Source organism: Miscanthus floridulus, chromosome 12 (assembly GCF_019320115.1).
Source record: "Miscanthus floridulus cultivar M001 chromosome 12, ASM1932011v1, whole genome shotgun sequence".
NCBI classification, from domain to species: Eukaryota; Viridiplantae; Streptophyta; class Magnoliopsida; order Poales; family Poaceae; genus Miscanthus; species Miscanthus floridulus.
In genome coordinates this window covers 57198629-57223797 of record NC_089591.1, presented here as the reverse complement: position 1 = coordinate 57223797, position 25169 = coordinate 57198629, and the positions used below count along the sequence as shown (strand labels likewise).

The following is a 25169-nucleotide window of genomic DNA, read 5'->3' as shown; positions in this document are numbered from 1 at the left end:
CTCCAACCCAAAAACTAGACTAGCACAACAAGGTCATTTACTAGGATAAAAAAAAGGGCGTACCCAGTGCAGAGAGCTCCCGCTCTGTGCGGGGTCTGGGGAAGGGTGTCAGTGGCAAGCCTTACCCTCGCCTATGCAATGCGAGGAGACCGCGACTCGAACCCGGGACCTTCCAGTCACAGGCGGTAAGACTCTACCGCTTGCACCATGATATATAAGCTAATTGAATATAGTTCCTCGACGTCCAGCAGCATCAAACAAAAATCTGAGCTGGATAGCGAGAGGAACCACTGAGACTTTTGCTTCACCTTTCCAAAGCTCATGAACCAAAAACAGCTCATGGGCATGAACCAAGAGAAGCGGCACAAACTAAAACCATACTATGGAAACTGAACCAAAAGTGGTACCAGCAAATAAACCTATCATACAAAAATTTAGAGCATAAGGTTCATGACAATTGACAACTCAGTCCCTTAGATGTTCTTTGAATCATGCGATCATTTCCACAAGAATCATCACAGGTCTGTAACTGTGCAAGGACTCATCACTGTTACCAAAGACACATCACTTCAAACCTAAGCATTAGAAACAAGAGAATGTCACAAGCCAGTAAACCTATCAGAAAAAAATATCTGGAACGATGAAATCATGACAACTCAGACCCTTAGATGTTCTTTGAATGATGCGATCGTTACCGCAACAATCATCATAGGTCTGTAACTGTGCAAGGACTCATCAATGTTATCACAAACATCATTTCAAATATAAACAGCTCTCTGAACATAGAGAAGCAGTCCCCAAGTTCCTAACATGTGAAAAGCTGGAAAAAAACAACGTTTCAACCAGATCATCAGTCAATGCTTGTGGCCACCTGTGGCATCAGGCCCAAACTTCATTCTATTACAGTTGATAAACGTTTCAACCAGATCATCAGTCAATGCTTGTGGCCACCTGTGGCATCGGGCCCAAACTTCATTCTATTACAGTTGATAAACTAAAGGCAAATGAATGAATAAGCTGTTCAGTAACAAAACTGCGACTCAGTCGCTTAGTTGTTTTTTCGTCTCAAGCCATCATGACCCCAAGAATCACTACAGATGTGTTAGGGCTCATCACCGTGGTGGACACAACTCGAAAGCAATCCATGAAAGACAAAACTTTTCTAACAAAACCATGTATGTAATGTAAGAGCCGTGCGGTGCCTCTGTTCATGGGGAATATCCGAAGGCACACGATAGAGCCGGCCCAAGATACAACGGGATTCTGTAGCTTCAAGGGAACGAGTCCATTGGGAACCGATCGGAAAAACCAATCCTCCCAACGACCAGATGACGAAGCGCAACGAATCGCATCAAATCTAATCAAACAAATATCGATGTCGTACTAGCTCGAGGCCGCGAGGCGCGGGTAAACGGATCTAGGGATAGGGCACGAAAAGGGGAGGGCTGAAAGGAGGTGTGCTTACTTGTTGGCGAGGCCCTCCACGAGGAACTCGTTGACAACGTAGCTTAGCGCCCGGCCGAACAGGTTGCCGCCGGCCATGACGGAGGTCGGAGGGGAGGAGGAGGAAGCTTCCGGAGACGGGAAGGGGCGTGGACGGCTAGAGGCGGCGGGTCAATGGTAGCTGTTAGATGGGCCAACACATTATATAGAAGAATGGTCAGAACCCTAGAGATAGATTTTTTTTTAAAGTTCCTATTATCTTACTTAGGCCCAGTTTAGATGCAAAGTTTTTTGCAAAATAAACACCGTAGTATTTTCGTTCTTATTTGGTAATTAGTGTCCAATCATAGTCTAATTAGGCTTAAAAGATTCGTCTCGTGGATTTCGTCTAAACTGTGTAATTAGTTTTATTTTTTATTTATATTTAATGCTTCATGCATGCGTCCAAAGATTCGATGTGACGGAGAATCTTGAAAAATTTGGCAAAACGAAGTGGAACTAAACAGGGCCTTAATTTTCGTAAAAGTCCGCTTTTTCTCTCAACTCTAAAATCAGGAAAAACAACTCCTTCAACTTTTAAAACCGTTCATCTCACCTCTCTGACCCTATTATAAACAGTTTTGAAGGCAGTTTTGTCTTTATTTTTATTTATTTCGGCTGAATCTTTAAAAAATCATAATAAATCATAGAAAATCATAAAATAGAAAATTCAATTTTATTGGACTCCATATGAGTAGATCTACACAGTGAATATATAATATGATATGCTTTAGCACAAAGTTTTTGTTGTAGCTTTAGATCTGTGCTTTTCTGTAATTAAATGAAATAATTCATAGCTGCAGTTTCTATGATCTAATTGTGATGAAATTTTTATGGTGGGCTAATTATTGTATGATTGAACTGTAGTAAAAATTTCTTCCTCATTGGATCATGTATAGCTTAGTTATAGATTTATTTATATTTAATTTAACAAGGATAAACCTAAATAAAATCTATAACTAAGTTATACATGATTCAATGAGTATGAAATTTTTATTAATGTTTAAGCATATAACAATTAGTCCACCATAAAAATTTTACCACAATTAGACCATAGAAACTGCAACTATGAATTATTCTATTTAATTACAAAAAAGCATAGATCTAAAGCTACAACTAAAACTTTGTGCTAAAGCATACCATATTATATGTTCACTGTATAGATCTACTCATGTGGAGTCCAACAAAATTGGATTTTCTATTTTATGATTTTTCTGTGATTTACTATGATTTTTCAAAGATTCAGGCGAAATAAATAAAAAGATAAAAAGATAAAACCGCCTTCAAAACCGCTTATAACCGGGCCAGAGAGATAAGATGAACGGTTTAAAAAGTTGAGGGAGGTGTTTTGCCCGGTTTTGGAGTTCAAGAGGAAAAGCGGAGTTTCGCGAAAATTGAGGAGGTAATGTGGGCTTTTTCTGGGTTTTTTGTTTTTTTGAGGAGAACCCTAGAGATAGATTTGGGCTTCTGCCTTCTGATGAGGAGATGCGGCAGCTTGATGCGAGATTGGGCTTAAGGGCCGAAAATTTACATCAGTTTCATGAGTGGGCCTTTACCAATGGCCGAGATCGCGTAGATGGCTTTCAAAATAATGATCTTTCACTGAAAACAATTTTTAAACATTTAGTTTAAAAAACAACATTTTAAAGCTATGAGTTTTTCTTCAGCTTGCATTTAAATAGTCTGAATCAAAGTTGAGGTTACCACCCTCTATTTTTAATTTCGAAGTGGCGAAATAAGTTGGACGTGCTCTTTTATCAGTTAAAAAAGATGGCTTGGAATTCTAGATCATCAAACTCACTCCGTCACTCGCATATTTCCAGACTGTGTTATTCGAGTTGAAAATATCAAATTCACGTGAAAAGCTATGCAACATTACGGTCATATAGGCGAGGGGAGCAACACTTGTTTTTGCCGTGCCCAGCATCACTCTGCTCTCTCAGAAGTCAGACCTCGTGTGGAGCAGTTGGGATCCAGCAAAATGCAAATTCTTGTATCTCAGGCTACTCATGCACGGCTGAGAATGGCCAAATAACTACTTCCGCCCCTTGTACTACAGAAATCTAGAAACCAATTTGCATCTTGTAGCTGAGTGCCCCTACTCAAGAAGTTTTTGGAGAAGGATCAGTATCTGGAGCGACTGTCCCAATCTGCACCCTGATAACTGGACTGAAACATCAAATCTGTAAAAAGAGAGAGCACATTCTCCGCTATCCTAACCATCTGGACCGTTTGGAAGCAACAGAATTAGAGAATTTTTCAGAAAAGAGAGAAGGCGACAGAATACATCCTCTCTCAAATACATGATGAACCTCTCATGTGGAAGTCTGCTGGAGCAAAGATATTTGACAGTGCTGGTGCTCTCGTTGCCATTGAGTTGTAGGCGCATCTCTAGTGGTCTATTAGAATTGGGTTTTCAAAAAACGAACATTTTAAAGCTATGAGTTTTTTCAGCTTGCATTTAAATAGTCTGAATCAAAGTTGAGGTTACCCTATGTTCTTAAGTTCGAAGTGCCGAGATAAGTTGGGCATGCTCTTTTTATCAGTTCAAAAAATGTTGGCTCGGAATTCTAGATCATCAAACTGACTCGTGAAGTTTTCTTCGAGCAGTCGTCAAATTTCCGGATTGAGTTGAAAACACCAAATTCACATGAAAAGCTATGCAAACATTACGTGGTGGGCCCCGTTTGCTTGGCTGAAATTGGCTAAAAACACTGTTCCGGCTGAATTGTTGTGAGAGAAAAATATTGTTCCGGCTAAAAAAAAGAAGCCAAATAAGTCAGATTATAAGGTAAACCGAACGGGACCTATAGACGAGGTGGAGCAACAGTACTTGTTTTTGGCACACGTGACTTGACACATGCTAGTACTCCATCCGTTTAGAAAAACATACAATTCTAGCACAGTGTCATGGTTTAGTATCTCAAGTTTGATTAATTACAAATAAAAATATCAATATTTATGATATCAAATAGATACTATTCGATTAATTACAAAATGTATTTTCTTAATAAATTAATTTAGAGTCATAAATATGAATAATATTCACTAGAAATTTGGTCAAACATAAATTATTTTTGCTGACACGCGACCCGTAGTTGCATGTTTTGTTGGACAAGGGAGTACTTTGCAAGGCATTTCGTACTTGCAATCGCAAACCGCCCTCTGCATGCGCCGAACAGACCTGGATCCGGATCTGCGCGTCCTTGACCGCAACTACACCTCGCATATCCCTATAGATGTCCAACGGGCCGGCCCGGCCCGGCATGGCACGAGCCCGTGCCAGGCATAGCCCGATGGGGTTCGCGTCGTGCCTATCGGGCCGTGCTGAGGCGGGCACCGTGCCTGACCTACGGCCCAGGCACGGCCTGCTAGGCCGTTTATCGGGCCGAGCCGGCTCGAGAAGCACGACCAGTCCAACGTGCCGGGCCAGCCTGGGCCCACGATGAAGCGCGAGCGGCCAGAGAGAGGGGGGAAGGGGAGGAAGCGCGAGCAACCGGAGATGCAGTGGCCGCCGGCGACCTTGCCCTTGGGGCCCTTGACACCGGCGAGGAAATAGAGGGGCGTCGGCGTCCGTGGCGCAGAGGTGGGAGGGGAAGGGAGTTAGGAGCGCGGTGCTCCGGATCTCCGCCCGAACACGCCCGCCGGGTCTCTGTAGCCCGCGAAACCCCCCGCTGTCACGATCGCCGGAGTGGAGGTGGGGAGGGGGCGTCCGCGTGGGGGCGCGGCATCGGCGCCCGTGCGCGAGGGCTGAGGGAGGGAGGGAGGGGCGTCCCTCCCGCGCGGCACCGGCAGCGCGTCCGGGGCCTAGATCCAGGACCGTGCGCGAGGGATGTGGTGGGGAGAAGCTACGGCCTGCGGCGCTGCGCGAGTGATGCCTGAGGGGGAGAGGCTGCGGCGTCGCGCCTACGGGAGCCGGGAGGGATGCAGAGGGGGAGAGGCTGTGGCGTCGCGCCTGCGGAAGGGATGCAGAGGGAGCTACGGCGTCGCACCTGCGGGAGCCTACGGAAGGGGGGGGGGGATGGGAAGGGAGGTAGGGATCAGGGGGTGGGGGCGGGCCGGCTAAGGGAGCAGGCCGGCCTTGGGGAGGGGAGGAGGAGTGAGGAGGGGGAGGGGGGAGGCCGGGCCGCTGCCGGGCCGACCGTTGAAGGCCGGGTCATGCCGTGCCAGCCCACGGCCCTGAGCAGCGGCCCAGGCACGGCCTACTCCCTTGAGCCGGGTCAGCCCTGGCCCGCTGACCATCAGGCCATGCCGTGCTTGGTCCGGACCAAAATTGTGTGCTTCTTGCCGGGCCGTTGGGCCTCGGGCTATATGAACATTTATACATGTCCCTTCAAGCTCCCGCCGGCGTCCTGGTCCTATTCGACACCTGGACTGGACACCGCCATGCTCTGGAGTGGACACCCGATCCATCCGGGCTCAGATCAGTTGATCGCTTCTTCTGTTAGTTACAAGTGGTTGCTTGGACTTGGACAGACTGCTCGTCTCGTTCGTACCGCCGCAATCCATCTCTTCTTCAGTGCTGTGAGCGGCTGCACTGCTGCGCGCCTTGTAGTAAGCAAATGGCCGGGTGGAGAAAGGCGTGGCTGTCGGTGCTGGACCGGGCTGCCGCCGCCGGCGGCGGCGCCGGCTCACTGCAGGCGCACCTTCAGGGCTTCCTCCTCCACTTCCCGTCCTTCCTCGCCAACTACAAGCGGGGCGGTAAGTACGGGAACGGCCACGTGAGCGGCAAGGCGGTGGCGGCCTGCTTCGCCGTCGCGCTCGCGCTCGCCTTCTTCTACGCCTCGGTCACCAGCAGGCCCGCCGACGACGGCTCCTTCCCTTCCCCGGCCGCCGCTTCCTCCTCCTCGCTGCTTCTCTTGCCGTGGCTGTCGTCGAACTCATCGTCGACGTCGCCGAAGAAATCGCTTCCTACCCACCCTCCTCCCGTTCCTCCTGCCGCGACCGACGCGCGCAACCGCAACGCCACCGTGGTGTCGCCCCTGTCGGACGCCGGGAACACCACCGTGGGTTCCGACGCCGAACCCAGCAGTAACAGTAACCACACCAGAGAAGATGAACCGCAAGTGGAAACCGCGACGGCGATGCTGCAGTGGCGAAGGACAGACGGAGCCAGTCGTCCTTCCCACGACGCCGTCGTCGTCGGTGCTGCTGCCGGTCAGCAAGCGACGAGCACTGACGACGTCGCCATCGGCGGCAACTCCAGATACACAGGGACATCGAGCAGAGAAGAAACAGCCAAGAACGCCGCCGATGGCTACGTCCGGAGCCTGGCACAGCGAGCGGCTCTGCCATCACGACCGGAGCGGAAGGTGGAAAGGCGCAGGAGAGCCGTGAGGCGCAGGCACCCGAGGCGACGGAAGGAGATCATACTCTCGGCGCAAGATCTCGCTGTCGCTGCCGAGCGGAGCCACGAGGAGATGGCTGGCGTCAAAACCAGCTTCGCCGTCGGGCCAGGCAATGACGTGGTTGGCGTGAACATCAGCATGGCGGCATGGCCGTCGGGCCAGGGAACGACCTGGCCGCAGGCGTGAACGCCAGCAAGGGCGTGGTCGGGGCCGGCAACAACCGTGTCGTATGGACGTCCGGCGTGCAGGACCTGGTTTCCTTCGCCAAGTGCGACGTGTTCAGCGGGAGGTGGGTGAGGGACGAGAACTACGGGTTCTACCCGCCCAAGTCGTGCGCACTCATCGACGACGACTTCAACTGCCACAAGAACGGCCGGCCGGACAGTGACTTCCTCAGGTGGCGGTGGCAGCCGCACGGCTGTGACATTCCCAGGTACTCTCCTGTGACATTTCTGAAACTGAACTTGATGCGATATCCTCACAATCTTACCACGGCGTCAGGGACAAGAGGAACGTGTAAGAGGCATCGGGGAAGAACCAGTTCAAGACCAGAGGATACTACTCCTTCAAATTCAGGGTACAGACGTTTGCCCACTACATGAGATGAGAACTCTTGAATTTCATCAACTTTGTTCTTCTCAGTGTTGTTACTTCATTGCAGGAGTACAATTGCTCGGTTGATTTCATCAGATCAATATTCCTCGTCAAGCAGATGATCCGCGAAGGCAGAAACGGTACTGAAGATGCAAATCTGAAACTGGATGAGCTAGATGCAACGACTCCAGCATACCGGACCGCAGACATCGTCGTCTTCAACACCGGTCACTGGTGGACTCACTACAAAACATCAAGAGGGTACATTGTACTTTCTGGACCGAGTATCATCAATTGCTTTCCATAATTCAAACATTGCTGAAGTACTTGCTAGTCCACAGGCTGAACTATTACCAAGAGGGCAACCATGTGTATCCCAGCCTTGAGGTTTTGGATGCATACGAGAGCTCTAGTCACCTGGGCTAGATGGGTGGACAAGAACATAGATCCGAGAAGGACTCAGGTTGTATTCAGAGGATATTCACTCTCACATTTCAGGTAAGACATGGCCACTACGCTGGGTGATTGTTGGTACCATATTTTCTTCACCTGACAATGATAAATTTTGCAACAGAGGAGGGCAGTGGAATTCAGGAGGGAGATTCCACAGGGAGACGGAGCCGATATTCAACCAGACATATCTTACTGAGTACCCTGAGAAGATGGTAATCCTGGAGCAGGTATTGAGGCAGATGAAAACTCCCGTCATATACCTCAACATCAGCACACTCACCGATTACCGAAAAGATGGCCATCCATCAGTCTACCGGATACGTTATGATACAGAGGAGGAACGGATGGCAATGGTGAAAAGGCAGGACTGTAGTCACTGGTGCTTGCCTGGCGTGCCAGATACGTGGAATGAACTGCTGTATGCTTCGCTGCTTCAGGCAGGCAAAGGCTCCTGGAAATTGTTGGAGGATGGTTACAAACAAAACATTACGGATCGTCTATTCATATGCCAAAGCAGAGACATCTATTACAGATGATTCATGAAGCTCTGGTCTGTAGTTATAATTGGATATAATTGCAAATCCAGTGTTTCCTGTAGGCCCATTCCTAGCACAAAATAATTAGCACAAGGATAACCTTTTAGATTTTGTTCCCCTGTAGTTCATGTACTGATGTACATATGAGACCTCAATAGCAGATATTTTTTTAGGGACTCAATAACAGATGTAACATGTCAAATGGATACTGGACGTTGGGAACTCATACCGCAGGATTATCTTCAAATAGATTCTTTGCATGAATTTAATTAGCAGAATATAAGGTTTTCCAGCTATTTTTTTACGTCAAGCTCTTCCAGTTATTTGATTAGAGCAGCTGGTTTCAGAAGGGATGAAGAACATTGTCAATTCAGATAAAACCGAAACATAGCAGAGCAGTACATCGTTTCATTTTTTTTTTGATAAGGATCGTTTCAAATTTTTAGAAGATCAATACGTCAAAGAAGAATTATTGACATACCTTTTGTAACCTGAGTGCCAAAAAAAAAACAGTATAACAAAGCCCTAAGGGCAAGGTCTAAGGTTCCTACTTTCAGAAGGCAATAAAAAATTAAAATACAGGTATGATAGGTCATTTCTACCAGTCCAGAAATACTTTGTTGCTTGCCAACATGCACAAGATATGTCCTACTCTCTAAGACAGGCCAAAGGGAAGTGTCTCCTTTTCTCACTCCTCTTTCCATTTCTTCTCATCAGCATCATATTTCAGATAACAGTTTTCTTTATATCAACCAAAAATATTCTCCCTTGTACTGATATACAATCAACCAAAAATATTCTCCCTTGTAGTGATGTACAGCTCAACTATGACTTACAATTTACAAGCAACAACAGCAAGTGTTAAAATAATTTGAAACAACATAATAACAGCAATACAAATACACCATCAACAATACATGCTCATTTTCAGCCCCTAGCATGAGAAAATAATCTGTAGACAGTCGCGGGGGCAAAGGCAAGCAAATGATATAACAAGCATCAATTCATTTATAGTAGAATGTTTCTGGAGTACACATGAGACAAACATTGTCTCATCAATGTATACACAGATCATCACACATGAATACTTAGGTTATTTGTCTTCCGCCTGACACAACTAGGCGGTAAAAGAGAAAAAAAGGGAGGACTCCTAATGGAATCCGCCATTGCCGTATTGTGACTTGCCGGTATGTGCGTACCTCAGCTGACCACCAGGGAGGTCAGGAAAGGCACCATGAAGCTGAATGCTTCTTGAGGAGCTCAGTTTCCACTATCCATCCTCATGCAGCTTTAACTCTCAAGAACCATGTAGATGCTCAAGCCATGCATCTTCCATGGTCTATGGGGGTTGTGAACAAGGGGAGGGGAGAGGGGCTAGTTTGTACCTGGGTGAGAATGATGATGTCTGCAGGTGATACTTGTCCAGCTATATATATTGCAAGAACTGGGAATCTGCATGGTGATACTTCTTGACATTTTTCTTTTTTGGTGCTGCCTTCTTCGTCCTCATTGTTGCTCTTCCCTCCCTTGTTGCTGTAGTCAAAGGAGGCTGCAAACCATCTCTCCTAAGTGTAGCAATGAAAACACATTCTGGCAATTCTGGAGATGGTCGTCCAGCTCGATCTTGTTGGCTACTGGCAGCCTGACAAAAAAGCATTAAATTGCCAAATTTATTAGGTAAGGAAAAGTTCGTGGCAAGGCTGGCCTATTTTCATACCCCGCTCAGAAATTTGTGCATGACAGAGGTGCTTTGTTGGCTATAGTGAGGAGGCTGAATATCCTACAATTAGGAGGACATATAGTCGAAAATAGATCATTAGACAAAAAAAAATACTTGTGTCGGGTATCAGTATCAGGGATACCCGGAAGAAGTAAGCTAATGGCCGCGAACGCTAACACCATCGGATGGTCAAGAGCGTATCTTGGACTCGCCCGGCCCCGAGGGCACGGGCTCCGTCTCGCCCGGCCCCTCGGGCGAGAGCCCCATCACGAACGACCGCTCGGGCAAGAGCCCCGTCACGTCCGACCCCGAGGGCTTGGGCTCCACCTCGTCCGACCCCGAGGGCGCAGATTTCGCCTCGCCCGACCCTGAGGGCACGGGCTCCGCCTCACACGACCCCGAGGGCGCGGGCTCCCCCTCACCCAATGGATGTCCGTACCGCCCTCAACCACTACGGGACTAAAAGTACGAGTCCAGGGGCAAACTTATGACGCTAGAAGGGGAGAAGGCGCGTCTTGATGGGACCCGCGGCCACGATGGACCTCGTCTAAGGACGCACGTCGCCAGCAGCATCGGGCGTGCTGGTGCTGTGCTACCTACTCCCCGTACGGCCTCCAGCGGAGGCGTCAGCGAGCCATACCGTTCGTTGGGACGCATGGAGCGCCACGACCGACTAACGACGCCCGCGTATGGTGCCAGTGACAAACAAGGCCGCGACGTGGAGCCGTCCCTGTCGTCATCTACAGGGCCGGTGGGACCCGTATAAAGGAGATGGAAGACGTTGCAATCCCGGAAACCTTCCTCTCCTCGTCTCTCTCTCTCTCCGATGTAACCTGCATCTTCCCCTTCATCTATAAAAGGGGAAGCAGGGCATCCCACGGGTGGGGGGGGGGGCTTTAGAGACATCTAACACGTCTGAGTGGCTGAAGGCTTAGGCACCCAACACTAGATAGAGAGCTCAACCAGACTCACTCTTTTCTTCAGAGACTTGGGACCTTCTCTCTTTCTCTCCTGTTTGTAACCCATACTACAAACCAAGTGCTGGTAACACGAGCAGCAGCACACTGGACGTAGGGACGTTCCGTCTGCCCAAACCAGTATAAATCCTTGTGTCCTCTGAGCACAGCCATCCGGGTCAGACATGCAAACTAGAAATTTACTGGCCGGTGATTCGAAACATCGACAGTTGGCATGTCAGGTAGGGGCCTTTTGCGTGTCTCGCCATCCACAACAGGCCATAGAAGGCTAGCCACGGCGTTAGCTGGGTCCCGAGCGCGCATGTGCGCTTCAGGAACCTAGACTTCATCGTCACCACAGAGGGAGAGCTGCCGCGGGCTCCTGCCCCCGTCCAACTTCCTTGGTCCACCGACCTCGACGCAACTGTCGAAGCCTTCGAGGAGCTACAGCTACGCACACTGGAGGCCCGTGTCCCTAGAAGCGATCAACTCCTCGGCTTCGATTATGGGAGGCTGGAGCGTCAGCTCAACGCCTTCCTAGGACCCCGACCGTTCCAGAAGGATGTGCGATGCCTCACCTTCTCCTTCGCCAACGTCATGACGCAGCTTGCCAGAGGAGAGCCGCTCTCCTCGGAATATCTCACCTAGGACGCCCTAACAGCGTTCCTGTTCGGTCTGCGCAATGCCGTGAGGACCGTTGGTCACGTTGTGGTACAGCGCATGTGCCCGCCTCCCACGGATGATGAATTCGTGGGAATGGACAATTACGTCGTGGAGTCTTTCCACGACCTTCTCGTGGGAGATTCAGAGTCAATCTCCAACTCTGACTCTAGTAGGGGGAGCCATCACCCCTCGTGAGAATGTTTTATGGAAAGTCCCCCAGAAGGACGTGTCGAAAGCGTCCATGAGGGAGGGGCTACCCCACCGAACGACTTCGACGACGAAGTCGAAGAAGATATGGGGGCCCTTCCCCTCATGCAGGTGGAGCAGCTAAGGGTGCGACATTAGGAGCTCGAGGATGCACGCCTCTAGTTGGAGCAGGAGCGCGCGGAGCTCGAACACGAGATCAAGCGTCGCGGGGATGGTGGCCGCGCCCGCACCATCGCCCGCGACGTAAACTAGAGGATTGTCGAGGACGACGAAGGCCTCCCACACTTCGTTCGAGCAAGTCAAAACATAGCTGCCATGGCAGCCCTACTCCGAAGGCTCCTAGAGCCCGCGCCACCCGAAGACTGTCAGGCCAACCGTGAGATTCACACGCTGCTCGAGCGAGCAGCAATGCAACAGGCGGAAAGCTCGCTGTCTTGGCGATGCGAGCTCGATGCCAGTCAACGCATGTCTTCGGGACAACATGGCCAAGACGTGTCCGTCCACCAGGCGCCATGCGACAGCGGGGGACTTGCCATGGTCCCGGTTGAAAGGTCTTAATATGGCTAGAGGGGGGTGAATAGCCTATTTAAAATCTATAAATCAACTAGAGCAATTTGATTAGTATAACAAATAGCGAAATGTAAACTTGCTCTAGCTCTACAAGGGTTGCAAGCCACCTATCCAATAATTTTAGTTGTTATGATCACTAGGCACACAATCCACTAGGTCACTACTCACTAAGAGCTCTTACAATAGCTACACTAAAGAGCTCCACTAGATGAACTTAATTCACAAAGTAAGCTCTCAAATCTAGCTACACTAAAGAGCTTGATATAGCTAGTTTGCGGGAATGTAAATGAGTAAGTGAGGTGATAATACCGCCGTGTAGAGGAGTGAACCAATCACGAGATGAATACTTTATCAACCACTGGAAGAATACCAAAGGGTAAGAGACAACTAATTTTCTCCCAAGGTTCACGTGCTTGCCAACACGCTACGTCCCCGTTGTGTTGTCCAACACCTAGTGGTTTGGCGGCTAAGAGGTGTTGCACGAACCTCATCCACATAATTGGACACCGCAAGAACCTACCCACAAGTGAGGTAACTCAATGACACGAGCAATCCACTAGAGTTACCTTTCGGAGCTCTACCAGGGAAGGTACAAATCCCCTCACAATCACCGGAGATGGACACGAACAATCACCAACTCATGCCAATCCTCCTCCACTGCTCTAAGCTGTCTAGGTGGTGGCAACCACCAAGAGCAACAAGTGAATCCCGCAGTGAAAACACGAACACCAAGTGCCTCTAGATGCAATCACTCAAGCAATACACTTGGATTCTCTCCCAATCTCACAAAGATGACGAATCAATGATGGAGATGAGTGGGAGAACTTTGGCTAAGCTCACAAGGTTGCTATGTCAATGCAAATGGCCAAGAAGTGAGCTTGAGCCAGCCATAGGGCTTAAATAGAAGTCCCCATGAAATAGAGCCGTTGGGCTACTCACTGTACTAAACACGGGGTGACCGGACGCTCTAGTCATATTGACCGGACGCAGGACCCCAGCGTTCGGTCGTGTGATGCACGCCACGTGTCCCTTCTCTTTAAATACTGAGCGCCTGATCCCAACGGTTAATTGATGACCAGACGCGCTGCTGCGAAGTGACCGGACGCTGGACCTCAGCGTCCGGTCGTTTCCAGTAAGCATCCAGAAATGATTTCTCATACCGGACACACCCAGTGTCCAGTCACACGGCGACTCCCCTGTGTGCTACCATGTTAGTAGGACCGGACGCACCCTGTCAACATCCGGTCACTAAGTGACCCAGCGTCTGGTCAGAGACCGACGCTGCACGCCCTCTGCTGCCACTGACCAAACACGCTGGTCCAACCGAGACCAACGTCTGATCACTTACAGTGACCTCCGTCTTTTCTGTCTAGGGCACCGGTGGCATCGTCAGACTGTCCGCACTCTATAGGCGGACACTCTGCCGGTGAAGTTCCTAACCCTTGCTCAAATGTGCCAACCACCAAGTGTATCACTTTGTGCACATGTGTTAGCATATTTTCACAAACATTTTCAAGGGTGTTAGCACTCCACTAGATCCTAAATGCATATGCAATGAGTTAGAGCATCTAGTGGTACTTTGATAACCACATTTCGATACGAGTTTCACCCCTCTTAATAGTACGGCTATCGAACCTAAATGTGATCACACTCTCTAAGTGTCTTGATCACCAAAACAAAAATAGCTCCTACCATTTATACCTTTGCCTTGAGCCTTTTGTTTTTCTCTTTCTTCTTTTCAAGTCCAAGCACTTGATCATCACCATGGCATCACCATCATCATATCATGATCTTCATTTGCTTCACCACTTAGAATGTGCTACCTATCTCATGATCACTTGACAAACTAGGTTAGCACTTAGGGTTTCATCAATTTACCAAAACCAAACTGGAGCTTTCACCGGTGCATGAGTGTCTTGGCCCCAACCGTGATGCACGCAACACCCTAGACACCCATAGGCATGGAAGGGGTGACGAGAGAGGAGGCCGGCTGTGGCTACCATCCTCATCGTGGCGGACACTACGACAATGGCGAAAACTAGAGCCCAAGCCCCAACTTGCTGGGGCCCCAGGCTTTTGGCCGGCACATCCTCAATGCGGCTTTCTCGCCACGGTATTGACCGCTGACCAATGTCTTGAAGTACTCTGGGGAGACGAACCCTAGCTTGTGGCTCAAAGACTACCAGCTTGCTTGTTAAGCTGATGGCGCGGATAGTGATTACTTCATTAACCGCAACCTCCCCTTGTTCCTGGCTGATTCGGTGCGAATATGGCTGGAGCACCTTCCGCCCAACCGGATTCAAAGTTGGGCGGACTTGAAGAAGATCTTTGTGGGAAACTTTTAGAGCACCTACACACGCCCTGGGAACCCCTGGGATCTGAAAAATTACCAACAGAAGTTCGAAGAGACTCTCCATGAGTACATCCGACGCTTCTCCAGGCAATGCAATGAGTTGCTTGATGTCGCCGACACTGACGTCATCGGAGCCTTCCTATCCAGGACCACCTGTGAGTCCTTGGTCCACAAGCTAGGATGTAAGGGCCCTCGGACCACCAAGGAGTTCCTCGACATCATGACTAGCCATGCCTCAGGTGAGGAGGCAGTCAAAGCGATTTTTGATCGCTCCAAAGGCAATGCAAGGCGGGACGAGGATGCTGACAAGGGCCCCTCTAATCATCCAAACAAGAAGAAGAACAAGCAGCAGCATGGGGGCTTGCTCGTGGTCGCTGCCGAGCGGAAAGGAGGCCGGGCGCCCACCAAGAATGCTCCTAACCACTTCAAGAAGCTGCTCAAGGGCGCGTGCCTAAACCACGCCTTCCCCACCAAGCATCTGTACAAGGACTATGCCCTTATCAAGTGGTTACTATCTGGTAGCTCTGACAAGGGGAACCAGAGAAAGAAGCCTGAGTCGGTGATAGACAACACCAAGGGGAAGGATGGCGGCTTTTCGACCCCAGATGGCTGCCTCATGATCTTCGATGGGACGGTAGCCTATGACTCCTAGCACCGCCAAAAGATCACACATCGTGAGGTCTACATAGCCAAACTAGCCACGCCGTCTTTCTTTCGGTGGTCAGAGTCTGCCATCACCTTCGACCGATCCGACCACTCGAATAGCATCCCATAGCCAGGGAGGTATCCACTCATGGTTGACTCAATCGTCGACATGAAGCACCTCACCAAGGTGCTGATGGATGGAGGCAGTGGCCTCAACATCATGTACGCTGAGACACTTAATGCCATGGGCATCGACCGGTTGCGCGTTCAACCGATCAGGGCGCCTTTCCATGGCATCGTGCTAGGGAAGCAAGCCGTATCGCTCGGGCAGATCAACTTGCCCATCACCTTTGGGGATCCGACTAACTACAGGATAGAGACCCTCACCTTTGAGGTGGTTGGATTCCACAGGACCTACCATGCCATCCTGGGACGACCATGCTACATGAAGTTCATGGCCGTCCCCAACTACACCTACCTAAAGCTCAAGATGTTAGGACCGCGTGGGGTCATCACTGTCGGCACCACCTTCCAGCGTGCTTATGAGTGCGAGGTTGAGTGCTGCGAGCATGCCTCGGCAATCATCGCCTTCGAGGAGCTCACGGTCATCAAGGAAGGGACTACCAAGGAGGCACCCAGCTCCAAGCTGTTGGTCGGATCTTTTGAGCCCATGGAGGGCATCAAGGAGGTCCTCATAGACCCCAGTAGCTCCAAGGGCAAAGTAGTGCACATTGGCACCATGCTTTCCTCCAAATAGGAAAGCGCGCTCATTGACTTTCTCTACACCAACAGAGATATCTTCGCGTGGAAACCCTCGAACATGCCGAACATCCTGAGGGAAGTCACCGAGCACACCTCGAAGATCAGGCCAGGCTCCAAACTAGTGAAGCAGTGCCTATGCCGCTTCGATGAGGAGAAGCACAGGGCCTTCGACGAAGAGATCACAAAGCTTTTGGTAGCTGGATTCATCAAGGAAGTGTATCATCTCAAGTGGTTAGCCAATCCCATCTTTGTACGAAAAAAAGAATGAAAAATGGAGAATGTGTGTTGACTACACGAGTCTCAATAAGGTGTGTCCAAAGGATCTATTTCCTTTCCCACATATAGATCAAGTAGTCGACTCGACCTCGGGGTGCAAAACCCTCTGCTTCTTTGATGCATACTCCGGGCACCATCAGATCACCGTGAAAGAGTCCGACCAACTCGTGACTTCTTTCATCACCCCGTTTGGATCGTTCTGCTATGTCATGATGCCTTTTGATCTAAAAAATGCGGGAGCTACATACCAGCGATGTATGCTCAAGTGTTTTGGAGACATCATCGGGTGGACCATTAAGGCCTACGTAGATGACATCATAGTCAAGTTCAAACAGACCGACCAGCTCATGGATGACCTAGAGCAGACCTTCACAAAACTATGAGCAAACGGCATCAAACTCAACCCTAAAAAATACATTTTCAGGGTCTCGAGGGGCATGCTGCTTGGGTTCATCATCTCTGAGCGTGGCATCAAAGCCAACCCAAAAAAGATCTCGGCCATCATGAGGATGGGTCCAATCCAGAATCTAAAGGGAGTGCAGTGAGTCACGGGGTGCCTCACCACACTTAGCCATTTCATCTCATGCCTCGACGAACGAGGCCTCCCGTTGTATCAATTTCTAAAGAAGCTCGATTGGTTTGCGTGGACTCCAGAGGCTCAGGAGGCACTTGACCAAGTCAAGGAAATCCTGATGAAAGCCCTGATCTTGGTCCCCCCGACCGATGGAGAGCTGCTCCTACTCTACATCGTGGCCACCACACAAGTGGTCAGCGCTGCCCTGGTGGTAGAGCAGGAGGAAGAATCGCCAAGTGGGCACTCGAGCTGATGGGTCAGAGCATTTCATATGCCCCTCAAATGACCATCAAGTCCCAAGCACTGGCCAATTTTGTTACAGAATGGACCGAGGTCCAGATGTCGCCAGCAACCATCGACCAAGAATACTGGATGATGTACTTCGATGGGTCGCTGATGAAGAGAGGCGCCGGCGTGGGGCTGGTCTTTGTTTTGCTCCTCGGGATACACATGAAGTACGCGGTCCGCCTCCATTTCCCCACCTCCAACAATGTGGACGAATACAAGGCGCTCATCAATGGCCTACACATTGCCATTGAGTTGGGCATCCGACGGTTTGACGTTTGAGGCGACTCACTGCTAGTCATCGGTCAAATCCTGAAGGAGTCAAGCTACCATGACACCAAGATGGCTACTTACTACCGAGAAGTCCGCCAGCTGGAGGACAAGTTCGATGGCCTTGAACTCAATCACATCTCGAGGTGGCTCAATGAGGTGACCGACACACTAGCGAAGATGGTGTCCAGCCAAGAGCCGGTGCCGACGGGCATCTTCACCAGCGATCAACACAAACTTTCGGTCCGCTATGAGGAACGGGGGTAGACCAAGGACAAGCTGCTTGCTCTAGGCTCGGGGGCTAATCGATCGCCTACCCCCTCTGACCCTGAAGTCATGGAGCTTGATGAAGATCTAGTGGCAGAGCCCAACCCTCTAGCTAATAGGAGGATCCCGCACCTCGATTGGCTTCTCTGTGAAGTGCTCCTGACCGACAAGACAGAGGCTCAGCGGATCGCATGTCGAGCCAAGTCTTTCATCATTGTCGAGGAGGAGCTCTACAAGCGAAGCCATACCGGGATCCTACAACGTTGCATTCCCGTCGAAAACAAGGGAGGCAACTACTGAAGGACATTCACGATGGGGTCTGTGGACATCATGCCATACCCAGAACCCTAGTCAGAAACACATTTTGATAGGGCTTCTACTGGCCGACCGCGGTGGCCGATGTTGAGCAAATTGTGCGCACCTACAAAGGGTGTCAATACTACGCCTGATAGACCCACCTGCTAGCCCAAGCACTCCAAACAATCTCCATCAAGTAGCCATTCATGGTCTGGGGCTCGATATGGCCGGACCACTCAAAAGAGCGCCCGAGGGCTACATGCACTTGCTTGTCGCCATAGACAAGTTTACAAAGTGGATACAGGCTCGACCGATCTCCGTGATCAAGTCCAAGCAGGCCGTGTTATTCTTCCTCGACATCGTCCATCACTTTAGAGTCTCAAACTCCATTATCACGGACAATGACACATAGTTCATTGGGAAGAAGTTCCTTCAATTCTAGGATGAATACCACATCCGCGTTGATTGGGCCACCATGGTGCACCCCCGCATGAATGGGCATGTTGAGCATGTGAAAGGCATGGTCCTACAAGGTCTCCAGTCTAGGATTTTCAACCGGTTGAACAAGTTTGGTGGGCGTTGGGTCACGGAGCTTCCCGTGGTGCTCTAGAGCTTGAGGATGACACCTAGCCGGGCCACTAGCTACACACCTTTCTCCATGGTCAATGGTTCCAAGGCTATCCTCTCGACCGACATCGACTATGGGGCACCGAGGGTTAGGGCGTACAACGAGCAAGGAGCCAAGGCGTCCCTCGAGGACGCCATGGATTAGCTAGATGAGACGCGCGATGTTGCCCTCCTCTGCTCGGCCAAGTACCAGGCGGCGCTGCGTCGATACCATAGCCGTCAGGTGCGGGGTCATGTCTTCAATGTTGGGAACCTATTACTCCGCCTCGTCCAGAGCAACAAAAACCATCACAAGCTCTCCTCGCCGTGGGAGGGACCGTACGCCGTCGTGGAGGTGCTCCGATCAGGCACCTACAAGCTCAAGACCATCGAAGACAAGGTCTTCACCAATGCATGAAACATCGAGCAGCTACGTTGCTCTTACCCCTAGCCTATGCATGTACTTAGGAATGATATTTCTGAAATACGAAAACTTTTTCTCTTATCAATTTCGCTATCGTTCCCTATCTTTAGTGACACCCGACCTCGGCAACGACAGGGAGTCGAGCATCACTCGAGGGCTGATAAGAGTATATCTACTCAGAGATATTCTCTTTGCTCGACCCTCCCTTACATTAAGATCTCAAAGTAAGAGCTGCGGAAACAAACCCTGAGTAAAACTAATCGGACTACAAGAAACCTACGCCCCAACGGCTATGACATTTTTGCTCACTAGCATGATCGGAGTTGTTTCACCCGCATCCCAAGATTTACAACCTTAACCATGAAAAGGGTCAGAACATATTAACCTTTTTATAAAAAAAGGACGACGAACCAAAAAAATTGTTCAACCATAGTAGAAATTTAAAATCTATCCAATTATTACAAGGTCACTATTTGGCCTAACTAACTAATTTTTTGGGAGGATGATCTCACCCTCTATCTTGGTAGATAAGTCCTGCACCAGATGGGCCACCTCCTTCTCGATGTCCTCTAGCTCGGTATTGGAGTAACCGGGCACGAAGCCCTAGCTCATCGTCTCTAGATCGATGTTCTCATAATGAGAACGAGCGATTGCGAACGACCGATGAATGCTGAAGCGGAGTGCGTCCCTTGCCATCTCACGCGCCTGATCCATGATCCAGATGGCGCGGATCATGAGCAAGCTCATCTCCTACGCCGGGGCCAGCTCAAGGCAATTGTAGACCAGCTGGACAGTGACGCGTAGGGCGTCGTGCTCATCGCTCTCCTTTTGGAGGGTGATCTTCACCTCGCTGAGCCCCTTCTTTAGGCTGCGGCTCTTCATCACCTCTACCCCAAGCTTGTGATCAAGACCTACCCAAAACATGTACCAACCATGTCAAAAAGACTGTCGTGGATCCTAGAGAGAAGGACAGCAAAGGAAGACCAGGGGCTTACTGTCCACGTCCGCCTGAAGCTTGCGCGCCTCGTCACACCACCAGGCCACCTTGGCCTCCAAGTTCTAGGCCTACTAACCTCCACGACGAGTCTGGTGGTCACCGCCTCTGTCATGGCCTTTAGATCCTTCTGCCCCAGAGCTCACCCTCTATCTCCACAGCATCCATGCACATACTCTCGACCAGGTCCAAAAGCTTATCCCCAGCTTCACGGGCGTCGTCACGAGCCTCCACGTACTTGATTTGGAGGTCGGCCAACTCCTAGTGAACGGGGGCAAGTTCGGCCACTTCTTAACGAGCGTCGGCGAGCTAGGCAGCCAGTTCGTCACGTAGCTGCTCCCCCATAGCTCGTAGCTGCTCCTCCACCAAGAGGTGATCCCAAATGCCCTTCTTGCGGTGAAGGAACATAGACTTCTTTTGGCTACGGTCCATGAGAACCTATGAAAAGGGTATGAGTTAAAAGGCAAGAAAAAGGAAGATGAAGGTAAAAAACGCTGATGCACTATACCTGGCCAACCGAAGCGATGACATCTTGCAACGAACTCAACGTGGTGGTTAGGGCACGGACCGTGATCCGCACCTCTGCATGGACGCTCCCCCACTCCCTCTTCTCTACAGTGTTGTCGAGGGTGAAGAGTGTTGCCCCTAGGTCCTGATAGTCAGCCCACCTGATCTGGGGTCCTCCCTAGGTGTGAGGGTCGTTGCTGACCTAGACCAGAGGCCAAGATGCCTTAGTGCTGACCCCAGGCAACGCCGACCCCTCTTACACTGCAACTCCTTTAGACCAGGCCCCCAACAGTAGAGGGGCAGGTGACGTGGGCGAGGAAGCCTACCCTAATGTCATGCCTACCGAGGGTGCACCCGGCGCGGCCTCCTTTGTCCATCCCACCACGGGTGTCGCCGTCTACCCGGACAACAGCCCTGGTTGCTCCGTCACCGATGCGCCCACCAGTGTGGACGACGACTTTGGCCATGCCATCTTCGCCTGCGGTGTCGTGGCCATGCCCGGCCACATCGTGCCTACCACGGGAGCCTCAGACACGCTTTTCATTGGCTGCCATCCCATAGACACGGCCAATGGCTACGTCGTCCTGGTCGACCCCGTGGTCACCCCGGCCACTCTCCCATCAGCCTCCGGTGCGACGCCAAATGGGTCCTGGCGCACCCGCTGAAGGGCGAGAATCTTCTTCGGTGCCAGCTTCAGTAGGGTTCTGCACCCCTAATGCTACGGAAGGTACGATAGTTAGTCCACGGCAAAAAATTTATCAAAAAAACAAAAGAACAAAAAAACTCTCGGCTTATCTTGACATCGTCGGGCGCTAACATTTCAGGGCTGGCCCACCCATCCCCGGCTGCAACTCCTCATCACACTGCCATTTTGAGCCATCCCTTTGTTCGGGAGGCCTAGACGAGGCGGAGCCACTAGCTCTCCTCGGCTCCAGGGGCGACGTAGAAGGCCCGGGTGTAGCGGGTCAACTCGCTCCTGCCATCTCTGAGGTGAGTCCTCCCCCTCTTGCTCTAGGAGATGCCACAAGAGGGGCCCTATCTGCAGCAAAGGCAGGTCCTCGTCCCCATCGGCCAGATCGTCCCACGGGATGGGTGACCCAGAGCCATTGCCCCCTCCTCCTCTTCTTCCTCATCTTCCTCCTCCAATGAGCCTTGGCACCGCTTCCCCCCGCTGCAGCTTCATCTACTCCCTCGCCCGCCGTTTCTTATCCTTGCCATGCTTCTCCTTCTTCCTCTACTCATCTGCGGCATGGTTCACCGCCCTCACAGCCATATGCTCCGGCTGCGGCACGACAGAGGCCCAAAAGCCAGAATTCGCTGGTAGCTTGATGGAGCCCGGCTCTAGCCACATCATGGGATGTCCCGGGATTAGGAACACAGCGTTGGACTTGTCCATTGCCTTCTTGATGCACTGTGCAATCTCGCTGTTGCAAAGCGGCCCCTGAGCGATCACCGTCCCGCTAAGTTCCACGATGGGCACCACCCTAATCAACTGGAGGGCACGCGCCATCAGTGGCACCACACTCCTCAAGTGATATGCTCCAATGACGCTAGCCCCGCAAAGGCCGTGGCTCCTCAGCAACACGATGGCCTCAAGGATGTTGTGCATCCTCCTCTTCTCCTTGTCAGGTGGCCCCCACGACCACATCGGTGGTGCCTCTTTGATCAAGTGCCCGGTGGGGGCGGCGGGGTCATTCTTTAAGTAGAACCACTACGCGTGCCACCCCTTATTGGATCTAGACAACTGGCAGGGCATGTACTCGGCCGACCACTGCCCCTAGAGATGGATGCCCACACATCCCATCGACACCAAGATCTCCCCGCCTCTGTCCTTCCTGTACAAGGAGATGGCGAAGAAGTACATCCATAACTCGAAGTGTGGCTCTATCCCTAGGTACCCCTTGCACATCACGATGAAGGCCATGATGTGCTGGATCTCATTGGGATTGAGGTGTTGTTGCTCAACCTGGTAGTGGTGCAGCAACCCTCGGAAGAACAGATGAGGGGGGATCATGAGCCCACACTCATGGAAGGGTGCGAAGGAGATGATGTAACCATCGGGCAGCATTGGCACCTCCTCGTGGTCGGGAACCAGCCACTCCATCACGTCAGTCCTCCCACAAAGAAGACCACGCTTGACGAGGCCCTCCATGCGTGCGTGGGTGACGTCGAAGCGGTACCACGACTCCATGGAAAGCGAAGATGGAGGAGCGAGGATAATGGGAACGGGGATCCCAATCTTTCGTCAGGTAGAGGTAATTATCGTTGTGGTGGACAATGACACACCGATTCGGCTTCAGATCGAAAGATCAAACCCTGCAATCTTAGCACCACAGCTCCTCTGGTTATCAACCAAGTCATGGAGCAAGTTGACCTCACCAAGAAGGCTAATCCCTGCCTACGCAACGAAGAACACAAGCAAGAACAAGAAAAAACACAACCAAATTGCAGATGAATGATTAATCTCACGAAGTTGGGGTCTCACAAACCGATAAACAGCGAAACTGTTCTTGATAGAATAATCTAAGCAAAACTCAAAACCTAATGATGGCGGTGGCGTATGATTATAAAGGTCTTAGGGTCATCACCTACCCTAGACGTGCCCCCTAATGGGCCCAAACATGATACATGGTCCAATGGACCAAAAGATGGTGTCGCAGCACCCTGGTAGATTTTGGATGCTGACTTGTTTTAATGATTACCGTTGATTCTGAAGAGCTTTTGATGTGAAACCACTTGGATTGGCTTCTTTATCAATTTAGCTTTCCATCCATATGTGGATCGTTGAAAACGGAGTCCGGATGCATCCTAGGTGACCAGTTTAAGGTAGACTGGTCCTGGAGGCCGAGGCAGACTCGAACTTGAGTGGCTTTGGGCCTCCACCTCGGGGACTCGAACCAAATTAGCCTCGGGCCTCCTTCTTGACTTGGACACCCTTGCTGGCCTCCTACCCCTCTATACCATATGCCAAACATGGTCATATGCATGGGTGTCATGTCCTCATCAGAGGACTTTTTGGCGATGGTGGAGAAGCAAAAGCTACAGATCTAGGGCGCTAGCGACAAACTAGCAGAGACAGCAGATCCGAACGATGGAGGCAGAAAGTAGGAGAAGGCAAGATTACAGTTTGGCATGCCAAAACATAAAGGCGGAGCTCACTATTTATAAGGCGGGGTAAGACGAGAGCCGAACCGTCCGCCTAGATCGACGCGCCCGCCACGCCCCGTCACTTCGCCTCTCCAGGAATCATGCACACGCCACCCTCGGACGCTCCTCAAAGGGCATGCTGGATATCAGTTCGCCCCCTCGATGGGCTAAAGACCGCCGTAGGTAAGTAGGGATATGGAGCTGAAGACGCTCCCATGGCCTAGGAGTTCGAAGGTTGGCCCACCGATGGGTTCACAACCGCTCTAGGGCACCTTTAGAGTGAGGGGTGGAACATGATGGGCCCGCTAGTGAATAGTACCCAGGTGCATGAGCGCCGCAGGCATCCTATCCCATGTTTGAGTCTTGACAGAGCGTGGTCCATGGTTTTTCCTCGAAGAAAGGCAACAAGCCCTCAGGACCGATCGAACGGACCCGAGAACTATATGGACTAGCCATCAGGAACCTAGAGTCAGTCACTAGCTGACCCATGCTAGACCCCCATGAATGGGAAGTCGGCCCCCCTCAAACTTGCTCGTTAATAGCTCACCAAGCACCATGGTTCATCCATTGAGAAAAAACATGGCACAACTTAGCCCCTCCATTTTATTGAAAAAATGCTTGAGGGAGGACAACCTTAAGACGAGCCGACCCCTCAATCGAACCCTTGCTGCGCGTGGGGGCTTGAGAGTTGGACTTGCAAGGAGACTAAATACATGGTCGCATAACAATGGCGGATCGGTCAGATCCTAGGGAGGAATCTGAATAAAGAGAGATCTTCTCTAATCCCCCGAATCGCGTAGCTACATGCTTCTGAGGAGTCCGAACATGACGTAAAGGAATCTCGACCATACCGAGACATCCCGTGGCCCGCAAAGGGAGATCAAGATCTTAGAATCCTTGTGGCAGAACCACCCGAAATAGCGTACTTACGGAGGCGCTCGTCTTCCACCAGACACTAAGCACCCTGAAAGCAACTACAGCGAGCGGTGTCCGTCGGGCACACCCCGAGGGAGAACCCAAAAGATCCACATTTTTTCCAAGGATCCAATAATGAGAACAAGTTATAACACAAGTCCATTTCATACATTAGAGTTTCTTAAAAAGTACATTATTACAATACCAGATACAGAGTGCGGAATGATAAACAGCGGAATATTAAAAGATAACATCTAGCGATAAGATAATGAGGATTCTGTCTGAGCCCACCAGAAGGATCCTCCACACAAGGTACTC

General features: G+C 50.7%; 1 protein-coding gene, 3 non-coding genes and 2 pseudogenes across 4 annotated transcripts; 2 read left to right on the top strand and 4 right to left on the bottom strand.

The window, feature by feature from the left end:
• Positions 1 to 225: 225 nt before the first annotated feature.
• Positions 226 to 369, bottom strand: LOC136498761 (small nucleolar RNA snoR136). The gene has a single exon (XR_010769762.1). It is a non-coding gene; the product is annotated as a small nucleolar RNA snoR136 (small nucleolar RNA).
• Positions 370 to 459: 90 nt separating this feature from the next.
• Positions 460 to 555, bottom strand: LOC136498710 (small nucleolar RNA SNORD25). Its single transcript, XR_010769718.1, has one exon. It is a non-coding gene; the product is annotated as a small nucleolar RNA SNORD25 (small nucleolar RNA).
• Positions 556 to 650: 95 nt separating this feature from the next.
• On the bottom strand, positions 651 to 746 carry LOC136498721 (small nucleolar RNA SNORD25). Its single transcript, XR_010769729.1, has one exon. It is a non-coding gene; the product is annotated as a small nucleolar RNA SNORD25 (small nucleolar RNA).
• A 288-nt stretch (positions 747 to 1034) lies between these two features.
• Positions 1035 to 1123, bottom strand: LOC136498733 (small nucleolar RNA SNORD25; annotated as a pseudogene).
• A 4921-nt stretch (positions 1124 to 6044) lies between these two features.
• On the top strand, positions 6045 to 8413 carry LOC136495935 (protein trichome berefringence-like 7; annotated as a pseudogene).
• A 7283-nt stretch (positions 8414 to 15696) lies between these two features.
• Positions 15697 to 16284, top strand: LOC136495934 (uncharacterized). Its single transcript, XM_066491711.1, has one exon. It carries the CDS (start codon positions 15697 to 15699, stop codon positions 16282 to 16284), a length of 588 nt encoding a protein of 195 aa, XP_066347808.1.
• Positions 16285 to 25169: the final 8885 nt, after the last annotated feature.

Bases quoted from the DNA above. Each gene is read 5' to 3' on its own strand.
- LOC136495934 (XM_066491711.1), top strand. From the start codon at position 15,697: ATGAAGCACCTCACCAAGGTGCTGATGGATGGAGGCAGTGGCCTCAAC.